At 37.6% G+C, this 13813-nt stretch overlaps 1 protein-coding gene across 1 annotated transcript in view; it reads left to right on the top strand.

The window, feature by feature from the left end:
• The window catches only part of gsk3ba (glycogen synthase kinase 3 beta, genome duplicate a), a 181769-nt gene extending 173535 nt beyond the window's left edge, over nucleotides 1-8234 (top strand). Inside the window, exon 11 of the mRNA XM_072585306.1 lies at nucleotides 3755-8234. Within this exon, the coding sequence (XP_072441407.1) occupies nucleotides 3755-3825 (71 nt within the window). The 3' untranslated portion in view covers nucleotides 3826-8234. The remainder of the gene's footprint in view (nucleotides 1-3754) is intronic.
• The last annotated feature ends 5579 nt before the right edge of the window (nucleotides 8235-13813 follow it).

Genomic DNA, 13813 nt, shown 5'->3' with positions numbered 1-13813 from the left:
GATCTAAAATGTCTTCCCCTTACTCTAAGGCTGTTCACTCGAGCCTTTGTCTAATGGAAACATTTTCCCAATGTCCATTTTATCCAGGCAATTCAATATTCTGTAAGTTTCAATTAGACAATCCTTGAGAACTCCATTGATTGTAGTCCTCAAATGTTCCTCATATGTTAAGTCTTTCGATCTGGTATCATTCTCACAAACCACCTCTGGACCCACTCCAGGGTCTCTCCATCCTTCCTGAGGTCTGAGGCCCAAATTTGCTCCTCATAATCTAAATGTGGTCTGACCAGAGCCTTTTAAAGCCTCCAAAGTACGTACCTGCTTTTATATTCTAGTCCTCTCAAAATAAATAAATGCCAACATTGTATTTCCCTTCCTAACTACCAACCTGGAGTTTCACCTTGGGAGTTCTGGTCCAGGATTCTCAAGACCCTGAGCACTTCAGATTTCTGAATTTTCTGCCTATTTAGAAAATAGTCTATGCCTCTATGACCTCGCACTTTTCTATGTTGTGTTCCATCTGCCACTTCTTTGCCCACTCCCCTAACCTGTCTAAATTCTTCTGCCTCCTCAATGCTACCTGCCCCTCCACCCATCTTTGCATTGTCTGCAAACTTAGCCAGAATGCCCTCCATTCCTTTAACTAGATCTTTCATGCATAAAGTGAAAAATTGTGGTCCTAACACGGAGCCTTGTGGAACACCACTTGTCAACAGTTGCTATCCTGAGAAGAACTCTTTTATCCCCACTGCCTGCTTTCTGCCAAACAGCCAATCTTCTATCCACCTTATCCCTAACCCCATGGGCTTACATGAGCTTATTTTACATAGCAGCCTCCTGTGTGGCACCTTGTCAAAGGCCTTCTGGAAGTCCAAATAGATAACGTCCATTGGCTCTTCTTGGTCTAACCTGCACATTACCACCTCCAAAAATCTCTAACAGATTTGTCAGGCATGACCTCCCCCTCATGAAACCATGCTGACTTTGTCCTATTTTACCGTGCACTTCCAAGTATTCCAAAATCCATTCTTTCGCAGTGGGCTCAAATCTTACCAATAGCCAACATCAGGCTAACAGGCATATAGTTTCCCATCTTTGCCTTACTTCCTTCTTGAACAGGGGGGTTGTTTTACCCAGGGTAGATTCCCCTCTCATTCCAGTGAACAATGAACAAAGTGTTCATTGTTCCCACCTCTACCACCTCCACTGGCAACGTGTTCCAGGCATCTATATCCCTCTGTGTAAAGAACTTTTCACACAGATTTCCCTTAAACTTTCCCTTCTCACCTTGAACTGGTGACCGGGGAGGGGGGGAAGCTTCTTTATATCCACCCTGTCTATACTTCATGAGTTTGTAAACCTCAACCAGGTTCTCACTTAGCCTCCATATTTCTAATGAAAATAATCCTAATCTACTCAACCTCACTTCATGGCTAGTGCCCTCCATACCAGGCAACATAGTGGTGAATCTCCTCTGCACTCTCTTCAAAGCATCCACATCCATCTAGTAATGTGGTGACCAGAACCGTATGCAGAATTCCAAATGTGGCTGAACCAAAGTCTTATACAACTGTAACATGACCTGCCAACTCTTGTACTCAGTACCCTGTCCGATGAAAGAAAGCATGCTGTATGCCTCCTTGACCACACTATTGCCTGTGTTGCCACCTTCAGGGAACAATTAACCTGAACACCCAGATCTCTCTTTACATCAACTTTCCCCAGGGCTTTTCCATTTACTGTATAGTTCACTCTTGAATTGTCTCTTCCAAAATGCATCACCTTGCATTTTCCCAGATTGAACTCCATCTGCCATTTCTGTGCCCAACTCTCAAATCTATCTATATTCTGCATTCTCTGACAGTCCCCTTTGCTATCTGCTACTCCACCAATCTTAGCATCATCTGCAAACTTTCTAATCAGACCGCCTATACCTTCCTCCAGTGCATCTTAACTGTTATGTAGCTAGATTGGTCTAAATTTTCTCGGTTCCATTTTGCCAGGTTTGATTTTTGACTTTGCTAATGATATCAAAAGAATTCCAGCTCCTGCACGACTACCTCTGCCCACTGTGGATCTAGCCTTGCCCCTCACCTGGTTAGCATTTACAAACTACCCCTTGAAGTGCCAATCAAAATCGCAACATTGTTGTCTTGTGTATGCTGATCACATCCAGCTCTACCTCACCACTACCCTTCCTGATCCATGCACTTTCTCAAAATTGTCTCTCTGCCTTTTCTCCAATTAAATATCAAGAAGACTAGCCATTATCTTCATTTGCTGTTTACCATTTTTTAGACAGTACCTCAATTTTACTCTCTGGCAAATGGTACATTGTTCTCAATTTTGCCTTCATCAAGTAGAATCTCTACGGTGTGGAAACAAGTCTCTAGATTCATCAAGTCCACACCAATTCTCCAAAGAGCATCCCACCCAGACCCCCCACCACCACCCTATCCCTGTAACCCTGCATTCCTCATGGCTTATCCACCTGACCTGCATACCTTTGCACCCAGATGAAACCCACGCAGACACTGGGAGAACAAGTAAACTTCACTCAGTCATTGGAGGGTGGAGTCGAACTCATGTCCCTGGCACTGTGATGCAGCAGTGCTAACCACTGAGCCACAATGCCGCCCCATCTTATTTAATCATGAGAGTTGCTTCCTATGGCATTGCCTTTACCTACTCCATAATGTTGTCTTAGCTTTTGCCAGCTTAGTTTATCCTCTGAAACCTTCATCTTTGTGGATGATGCTTTTTGACTTGGTTATCCTAACATGTTCTTGGCTGGTATCCATATTCAAATCTTAAAAACTGGAGGTGATCCAAGACTTTGTGCAAGTTAGTGCAGAAGCAGCTAAGTCTTATTTATGCAATCGTACTCTATCTGCTGATCTATGTGAGCTTCTGGTTAACCAGCACTTAGATTCTCATACTTATTTTCAGGTCTGTCCATTGTTTCATCCCTCCATACTAATTTGCAGGACCGCAACACACTCATTTCAGTGTGCTTCTAATTCTAGTGTGCTTAAGTGTCCTGATTTTGATCCATCTGCCTTTGGTGGCCATGCTGCAAAGGCCTCCAGTTCTGGATATTTTTGTTTTGGGAAAGCTTTTTGTCTCTTCACCTAATTTCCCTGTTTGAGACACTCCTTAAAACCTACCACTTTAACCATTTGTCAGAATATCACCGAGACTGTTTGTGTCAAGTTTTGCTTTATAGCACTCCAGTGAAATACCTTAGGAAGCATACTTTATTCATGAGACCAATCTAAATAGGCCGTTTTGCCAGATGAAATGAATCTCCTAGTTCAGGCATTTTTTTGAAAAAGTCCTCCTGTCCAGTTTAATGAATCTTAAAATAATTTATTACCTTATCAGTTATTTCTGTTGCTCAGCATATTTTTAGCTATCTAAAACTTGTTTGCTTGAGATTCCAAGCATTTATAGTTAACCCCAAGTGCTTAAATTGACCTTTTTGTTTTTGAATGGTCAAGTTTAAAAGCTACTAGATCAGTAGGTTCCTTAGAAATTCTCTAGTCAGAATTCAGGCATTTAACAATGAAGGCTGAAAATAAATTTAATTGGGAAATCATTCTATGGTTATTTCTGTGACAATATACCAAATTTCTGTGGATTGATATTTACAATGTTGTACTTTGTTTTTAAATTGAGGATAGCATTTCCAACCTTAATTTCATTGGTGAATTATTTCCAAGAAAGTAATTTTGTATTTTGCCTTCTGTCCCAGATACCAATGCTGCTGTGGACCGTGGACAGTCTACCAATGCGGCTTCAGCTTCGGCATCCAACTCAACCTGAGGACGGGAAAGCCCTGGCTCAAATTTCCAGTCAGCTGCAAAAATGCTGGTCAACTATGAAAATTGTCATTAGTGTTCATTTTATTTAATCTTGTTTCAAAAATATACACAAAATAAATACCAACCAATCATTTACTCACTGAAGAGGGATTGAAAAGGAATAAGGAGAAATGGTAAACTCCTCCCTTGACAATCTTTTATTGCAGTCTGCCATAGTGTTCAAATCTCCCCCACCCAATCCAAAAATATGAAAGGCTGAGGTGTGTTTCACTCTGGTGTAGTGCAGGATTTGATTTGGCATGAAGCGTTGCCATCAGATTCATTCTTAATCTGAGTAAGAAAGTAGTAATACTTAGTTATAGATATTAAGGTTTTATCAATACTGGACCTGTACCAGCAACGTATTGATGAGGGTACAGATCCTCTGAAATAGCTACTGCAAGAAAGACCAGAGACTCAAGTCACCATAATTTCCCTGCCTAGAAGTGAAGTTGGATATTTTCAGTACTTTTTTTTTTGTCAATTGAACATTTGACTCTTCAGGGCTAAAGATTTTTTTAATGGTCCAGTGCAACTCTACACTGGTCCCATTTATTTAAAGCAAGGTGTTGCAGAAGCATGTAGCACATATACATTCAAGTTAATAAAACCGCAGGTCCCAGATGATTTCTGAGCTACACCAATTGAAATGCAATCTTGAGTTCTTTGAAGGAGTGTAAAAAAATTATCCCAGTGATTTCAGATTTCCGTTTTTTTCTCCTGTCCTCTTTTTCAGCCATCTCCTCTCAACCACCACTTATTTTTGATTATTTTTGTTTTGTACATAAAGTATGTGGACCTGGGAACTGATGAGAGCAACAAACATTCAGGGCAAATTTTGTTAATTGTAGGAGAGCTTTTAAAGCCATATAGTTTCAATTCTGTACTATAGGTGCGGCTACGATGTAACAATAAGGAACTAGTGCTGTATAGTATATAGTTTGGAGTGCCTTTGCTTCCAATGTTTGATTTTTTTTTAATTGTCCCTCAGTATATTTGCTATTTCTTTCATATTTAACCCTTTATGTACCTTTTTTAAGTTGACATCTGTCTTGTAGAGAAGTTTTATTTTTATTGCTTGTATCAGATTCACATTGCAGTTGGAACAAAAACAGATGTACAGAATTGTTGAACACTTCAAAAGTTGCATATTTCACTATTTAAAATGTTTGGGCTCTCAGCAGGTTATGACAATTTGCGGTTTGAGGCTGGATTATTCTACAGAAAATTGTTTCCAGTTAATTTGAAAGAAAGCTACAATATAACATACTAGAATCTATATACATGTGTAACCAACTTTTGAACACTTGTGCTATGCCAACTCTGTTTTACTCTCCAAAAATTTACTGTAGGATATGAATCTAGGAATGAAAGTAAATCTGGCAGAGTTGCTAATAGTGCTGCATGAACTGATGACTTTAAATTTTTAATGTACAAATTATATAATTATTTGACATTTTATAATGCAAATTTTGATTTTAATTACTTTTGTTTTACCAAATGCTTTTATCTTGTGTGCACCGAGTTAACACTGGAGTGTCCCATTACATGGCTTTCAATCTGAACTGCAGCTTTAATTTGCAACTTCTAAAGTTTCATGTGAATTTGTACTAAGGATGAGAGAACTGTTAGGATTTGGTTAGTGCCTTTAAAGGAACAATTTTATATTGTTCATTGAGCTTTTGCCCTTTCCTTCTGTCTGTTTTTGTAACAGACTTAGCACAATTTTTGCTAAAATACCACACTGGTGATATTTGTCACTTTTTGATTCACAAACTAGATCTGTAAAATGATATAAAATGAGGAAATGCCACTAAATACTGCAGTGGAGAAGTGGACATCGGGCAAAAATGGGAAAAAGGGCAAGTTTAATCTGAATGGTTTGCTCATCCTTAAAGCATCTCTACTGCAGTATATATTCATTACAAGCCACAAGATATGCACTAGCATTGACAGTGTACAAACTGAGTTAATTTCCAAGTAAAGTTGAACTGGCTGTGTATATTGTCTGATTCCTGTAATGGAGTGTACACAATCACTTTGTCATTTTGTTAAATCTTTTACAGCCTGTCCTTATCATAATTTAGCCAAATAATTGGCTTTATATTTTCTGGCAATTCAACACCACAGACTGATGAACTTCAGTCCACTTTATATTTCTTGAGATCCTGTATTATCATAAACTTTTTTTAAAAAGTTTTCACCATGTAAGTGATGCAGTCCCTTTGAAGAAAATGAAATTTTGGAAATTGAATCCAAACTTAGTTTTTTTTTGTATTTTTGTTTTTGAAGTGTTTTTTCCAGGTTATTATCTCACCTTTATTTGTGTTTAGTACCATTTTGACAGTGCATAGGTCCTTGCTGCAGCTGCTTCTCAGAACTGACCACTGGCCTTAGTTAAATTTCTTTAACGAAAAGGCAGATTTATTCAGAATTTGGTTACAATAAATGCTTTCCTTTTTCCTTGAGGGTCTGATCAAAGTGAACATTTTCTTGAGCTTCTGAGTTCAAGATAACTGTTCCACATAAAGAAAAATTAGAAAGAGGTGGTTTAGAGTTTTTTTAAAAAAAATCTTTCACAGTAGGAAGCACATTTTCAAGATTTTCAAACCATGGCCTGCTTTTACATATTCTACCAGTTTGAGCTACAAAATCTGGAGGGGGTGGGGTGGGGCTGGTGCACAAAGGTTTTTGGACATAGATTAAATTAGGCTAGTGCCAAATGAGCAGAACTTGCAGTGAGCATTAGGCTGATACTTGACAGTAGATTTTGATGGATGCTGTAGCAGAAAGTGTTGAGCAGACCTGGGTATTGGCATTACATCCTAAACTGCAGGTATATGCATGCAACTTCAAGCTCTGTGGGCAGTCTAAGGGATTCCAGAGTTGGTTTGTACAGTTTTTTTTTGGTGTAAGCTATTTAATAGTGCACATCATAAAAATATTTTTATTACAATATGGAAATTAATATTCAAACAGGTAGACATACTTTAGGTTTTTATTTTTTAGCATACGCAATAAATATTCCTCATCTTTGTGTGTTTTATTGTTACTAAAAAGCTTATTCACTACAGAATTGTTACTTCAGCTCTCAATCTTGAGAAAATTCTTAAGTAAATTTTTCAAGATGTGTGCTGTTGTAATAATTATAGTGGCAGCGGGTAGTGAATGAGTTAATTAGCGATGTGAACTGGTAGTTTGGTTGGGATGGTCTTTGTTACGCAATTTGTATAAATATCCAAAACTCAATCTCAGTACCTTCTGTGTTCCTCAAGGGAGTGGAGGAAAAGACAAACAACTAAAACACTTCAGTCAGCTTGCTGAATGGAGATTCAGAAATGTGGCTATTGATTTAGCAGTAAATCAAATGAGAGTCATCCACTAGCATGTTGCTAGCCAGCTAGAATTAAATTAAAGCCCAGCCTATTTGTATTGCAATGGCTGTAATGAAGTTTCAGTGCTTTAATTTGTTTTTTTTTAAAGTGCTATTTGGTGCCATTCCTCTTTCAATTCCCTGGTCCTGAGAAGGTCCAAATAATATCATTATACCAGGAATACAAAGTAGATGTGAGCTGTGGTCTCTCAGTGATTGGGTTTAGTGAAAGTAGCATAATTTTGATCCAAATTTCTCCTTGTTTGAACTATTTTGGGGGGGGGGGTGCTGGTGTCTCCAATTGCTGCCTGATCAATTTGATTTCCAAATTGAAATGAATGGTTAGAATTTTATTGCAATGATCAACCAAATCTTTGAAACTAAGGTGAAATGTTGAAAGTCATTGCCTACATCCTTGTTTTTAGTTGCAGTTTGCAATTGGTACACAAAGGGTTAAACGTGGTAATTTACTTGTGTGACTACCTGCTTGCCTGTATAATCCGCATTAGAGATGTTTTGCTATGCTTCACACAGCCTGTATACAAAAGCTTGACCACCTCTCTTGTCAAAAAGGACTGTGGATAATATACAACCATTGCATCACTTGTGAACTGTCTTGGTTTTAAAAAAAGCAAAAAAAAAACAAAAAAACCTGTTTAACATTATTACTTGAATGCTTCTGTTTGTGACTGAATTTTTATTTCATTTTAATATAAATTTTTGTGAAGTATGCTTGATGTTTATCCCTGTAAATACAATTCGTTCTGTGTGACTCGGTTCCGAATAGATACTGGTACTGTAATTTGCATTAAATAAACAGTAGGATAGGCCACAAACAATTCATAGTTCCTTCCTGTCTAATTTTGTAAGTCTTCCTTTTCTCGTGCAGTTGATTTGATCAAGTGAAAGTGGTTAATTCTTCCACAGGATTTAAACCTTTTAATATAGGTTTGCAATGTAGTCTGCCTTTCTGTATTTAATAAAATGTCTTGATTGTAGTATTTTGAGTTAAATACATGTGAAAAATATAGTTTAATCACTAGTAAAGACCTACTGGGGCGGGGAAATAAAAATAGTGTGTTTCATTATAAATATGCCCATTTAATGATATTAAAACACTCAGCTGAGTGGCGTGGATGTCCAAAGAGTAGTTGTAAGCTTGGAGAGGCTAAAGTAGAATCCTGTTTTAGTGATCTGTTTGGCCAGTAGTTCAAACGCTCACTATAGCTGGTCAATGTATCAAAAAGCAGCCAAATCAACTCTGCTGATTCCTTAGTTTGCAGCATGTATGATTGCTGCTTGTCATTCACTAGCTCTTCAATATTCCAAAAGAAAGTATTTCTTCACTCTCTTTTCAGTGCCCTCCACCCCCTTAAAAATGTGTTCTGAACCAAGCAGCCTTAATATGGAATAGAAGTTAAATATGATTCTCTTGCATCTCAAGTGAATGTATTGATTGTAAAATTTGGTTTGCTGGCAAGAATAAAAATAGTGATCATTACTTTCAGTAATAAAATATGATAATGACCTAGGCAAAAGCAAAGATATCAGTTACATTTTCTTCAGAAGTATTCAAGATGAACCAATTTGCAAAGTAATCATTGTAAATTTAATCACATTTTACTCAAATTTTATTTACACTGTGCATTTGGGCAGAGCTGTGATTACTTGCATCTGACTGAAACAATGTGAAGCTGAACTGCAAACTATATGGTTGTATATGAATACGTACACAAGTGAGCTACCAGAGAAAATAATAGAAATTGCTGCTGTTCTTGTTTCCTCAAAGTGTTACTTGGCTTAAAACAATAAAATTATACCTAAATTGAAATAATGGTCTGAAACGTACCAGTTCCAGTGTCATGAAAAAATAGTAAAATGCATTTCTGTTCTGTACATGATTACAAAACTTTGGAATCAAGTAGAATCTGCTAAAATCTGTTGATTTTAAACTTTTAAATTAAAAAAAACGTAAACCAAGTGAGTTCCTATACTAACAGCAAAACTCAGGAGTGGGTCAACTGCATTTTAATGGTTTATGGAAAAGAGAACACCTAGATGTAATTATTATTTGAATCACAATACACTTGTGGTTTAGATAGTTCTACGTTGAATATATGGGAGACTTTCATTTGAGATTCTTTTAGTCACACACAACTTCTCTATAGACCATCTTTAATTTTTATTCCATTCATATATTTGTATTTTATTTCAATAAAATCGGTTTTAGCAGCAGGCCAATGTTAAAACTGTAAGAATCCTTAGTTTTCTTTCTTGAGTGCAGCACTTAGCTGGACTAAACTAATCAGCTCATTAAGACTTTAAAATATTGTCATTATGAGGGATATAAAGTCGATTAAACATCAAATGTATCACTAATATTGTACATGATTAAGGTGAACTTTACAAAATGTTGTCCTCCTTATTCTACCCAATATTACAGGATCTATTGTAGATAATTATATGGGCAGATGTGGATTACTGACTGCTTCCATAATTGCTTATTTTGCCTTTTTTTTTTGTTTCAATAGCTGCAATCTCAATGTTCAGCATGTTTAGGGTCATAGAACAGTTCATCATAGAATGGCAATCTGTCTGTCCATAGTTCTCTATTAGCTTCAGAAATTCTGCATTTGGTAAGTGGCTAGATGAAGGTTGAGCACCATGGTGAATCCTTTGTTTGTTGCCCAACCCCTCAGATAGTGGTCAGCTTACCCTTCCTAAGTCTGGTCCTAGCAGTTGCACAAAATCTACCACTGGTATCACAACTATTTACATTTGTGTATTTTAACATTAAAAAGGCATCATACCAACAAGCATTACAGAAAGAAAAAAAATTGATGTTGAGCTGTGCCAGAAGTTGGCAAGTAGAAGTGACTGTGCTAAAAAGGTGGGATTTGATTGGAGAAAGATGAAATGTTTTGAGAAAGAAGTACCTCTGAAACCGGTAAAGGTTCTGTTGCTATTACTGAGCCAGAGGAAAGGTTGATGCATGTAATTAGTGGGATGGCAAGACTCTTGAGGCTTTCAGTGCTTGTATTCACCGGGTGAGATGAAGCTGTGGAGATCACTGAGACCATCACCCTCATTCTGTCCGGCCAGAGTAAAGATGCCTTAGTTTTAAATAAATTAGCACTTATGGAGGGAAGGATGTGATGGAGAAATCAGTCTAGAAGTTTGCTGTTGTTCTTCCATAATTTATTTGCATTGATTTGCAGAATAAACAAATGAATGGATATTTAGCAATTGTACCACCTCCGGTGATTACTGAAGGATACCAGGTGTTTTGGAGGCCTAGCATAAAGGCCTAGAAAATATTCTCAAATATCTCTGCCAACTCTTAACAGTTTTGCACCAAGGCACAGGCATACTGGTTTAAACTGTTTTATTTCTACACCTTCTCTAGCTTCATCAGTCCCTTGGAACTCTCTCTCAAATAGTTACCCAGCAAACTAAACTGAGCCAGATTGAGATGTCTGGTCCGTGTGGATGACTTGGACCGAAAGTTCTGTTTCTGTGCTGTATGACTCTAATTCCAAAGCCATTGGGGATTGAAGCAGGCATTGTTTGCTATGGATTTGACAAAAGACAATGTTGCGAAGATAGAGGCAGGTTAAATTACAACATTTAAAAGGCATCTGGATGGGTATATGAATAGGAAGGATTTAGAGGGATATGGGCAAATGAGTCTAGGTCAGGTTGGGATTTTTGGTTGGTGTGAACAAGTTGAACCAAAGAGTCTGTTTCCATGCTGTATAACTCCAAGTTTCTTGAATTGTCATGAAGAGCCAATAATATGATGTAACTATTATTGGACGACACCAGTGTTGACATCAGAAGTTGAGCTGTCCGTTTCAAGATTCTTGTTTTTTGTAGGCTGTTGGAAGTTCTAGTATCCCTGCTGATTGTTATTTATTTGACACATCCAGATTCCAGATTGAAACCTGGTTTGATGTGTTTTTTAATAGTGGTTTCTTGTTGAAACATAAGCAGTAGTACTGCAGATTTTGCTTGAATAATAAAACCAGTTAATTAGATCTTTTCTTTTGTTAATAAACTGTTCATAACCAATTCAAGACATTTTAAACACATTAAAAGTTTAGTCCCAACACACTTTTTTTTATAAATTGGAAAGAAAAACAACTGTTCTTGTATTGCACCCAAATTGCACCCTTAGTACAGTACCCAAAAACACCACTTGCACAGTACTCAAAACAGTCCCTATCTCTCTCACTTGGGAAGTTTAAGGGACTTGTAACTTTCCCTGTGAAGCTATTCATGCATCTAAATTTAAATATTCCCCGCTTGAAGTACTTGGTGTTTTATCTCAAAATCTCTGTTCTGGGACATTGACTCTTTAAGGCAATATATTTTCATTGTATTCTTCCCTTCTCGGGAGCACTAATCTATACAACCATTGTTATAAAACTGGCAAAACAATGGAAAAAAACCTTTCTCCCCCATGCTATCGGTGTTTCCCTTAAGCTTGGACAAAACCTCTATTGTTATAAACTGGAGCTTGTTAGGTCATAAAATGCTACCAAGTACACCAAAAATCATTATTTTAAAGCTTTGTCTTATCAAGTGTTTTAAAAGACAATACCATGGTTATAGAAATATGCAAAAACCCAGGCTTCCAATTAATGATATTAAAATGACGCATCACAATTCTGATTTCCTTTCATCAGCGAGTAAATGACGTCATTCCAAGTATGTTTATTTCCCCGCAGTGCAAGGGGTATTTGAAATAGCTGCTTTCAAAACTGGTCATCTCAGCATATTTATTAAGCCAATAATACACACCATTTTCAAACCCTTGTTTTGAATACTCCAGGAGGGAAAAACAGCATGAAAATAACAGGATAAATGAAATGAGATCCATTCTCACTTTTTTTTTTACAAAAAAGTGAAGAATAAATTCAAACAGAGCAACAGGTTTGCTCAGTTAACTCTTCAGTTCTAACCACGCTCTCTTTAAGTTCTGGACAGGTTATCTGCAATCGCATTCCATTTCCCAGCACTATGATTCTTCAGTGGTATTTGTGTCATTTGACGTCTTTGCACTTGGTGCTCCTAAACTAATTCCAGTTGAATAAAGCTGGTGGATTTTTTTAATCCTATTCACTGACAGGTTGGTCATGGCAGTAACTGTTGATTGGAGTTTTTAGGGTCTGGCAGTACTTTTCCAGCAATTCTAAGCACTGAGTAGCTGTGAAAGTGGGAGGTGAGGCCTCTGGTCTGGAGCAAAGGCCGTGATGCTTCCCTAGAAAGGCTTTGCATTACATGGACCATAAACAAAAGAACAAGGCATAACCTAACTGAGTAGGATCTTATGGAGAAGGTATTGCTGGTTTGTTGGGAATGAGGTGGACCTTGTGAATCAAGTGTCAAAAGAGAGGAACATTTAAGGGACAGGTCATTGTAAGGTTTAGGTTGGCAATGGTAAAAATGTCTAGAAGCAATCTACATCAAGAATAATTGGGGGAAGCCAACTTGAATGCGGTTAAGAATGGCTATGACTGAGATGAATTAGATCCAAAGATTAAGAAGCAAAACTAACTAGACAATGTACAATCTTTTAGAAGTGATATTCAAGTCCCCATGAGGGAGAGAAAGTAGCACAAAAATTGTAAGCTTCTTGGATAGCAAAAGATTGATCAGAGAAAAAAATGTGCTTTCAACATCAAGTGGATTGAGAACCAGGTAAACTACGGAAGATGCAAAGGAAAATTTCTAAAGCAAGTAAAAGATTGAGAAGAGACTACCAGCTCACACAATGGAATTCAAAAGGCACTTAAGTAATAAACAAAAGGTATAAAAAGGAGTGGTGGTGTTAATTTGGGACTAAAGCAGGGATTTACGTGAGAATTTTTTGATAAGGGATAGCATTACAGCTGTGCTGAGGGAGGGTATTCCTGGAAATACATCCAGGGAAGTTATTTGGGTGGAACTGAGAAATAAGAAAGGGATGATCACCTTATTGGGATTGTATTATAGACCCCCTAATAGTCAGAGGGAAATTGAGAAATAAACTTGTAAGGAGATCTCTGCTATCTGTAACAATAATAGGGTGGTTATAGTAGGGGATTTTAACTTTCCAAACATAAACTGGGACTGCCATAGTGTTAAGGGTTTAGAAGGAGAGGAATTTGTTAAGTGTGTACAAGACAATTTTCTGATTCAGTACGTGGATGCACCTCCTAGAGAAGGTGCAGAACTTGACCTACTCTTGGGAAATGAGGCAGGGCAGGTGTCATTGGGGGAGCACAAGTCAGGGCACTATAGACCAATGAGCCTGACATTGATGGTGAGCAAGTTATTGGAGGGAATCCTGAGGTACAGGATGTTACATGTATTTGGAAAGGCAAGGACTGATTAGGGATAGTCAACGTGGCTTTATGCGTGGGAAATCATGTCTCTCAAACTTGACTGAGTTTTTTGAAGAAGTAACAGAGGATTGATGAGGGTAGAGCGATAGATGTGATCTATATGACTTCAGTAAGGCGTTTGACAATGTTCCCTATGGGAAACTGGTTAGTAAGGTTAGATCTCATGGAATACAGGGAGAACTAGCCAC

Source organism: Chiloscyllium punctatum, chromosome 15 (assembly GCF_047496795.1).
Source record: "Chiloscyllium punctatum isolate Juve2018m chromosome 15, sChiPun1.3, whole genome shotgun sequence".
Lineage (NCBI taxonomy): Eukaryota > Metazoa > Chordata > Chondrichthyes > Orectolobiformes > Hemiscylliidae > Chiloscyllium > Chiloscyllium punctatum.
This window is presented reverse-complemented; position numbering and strand designations above follow the sequence as displayed.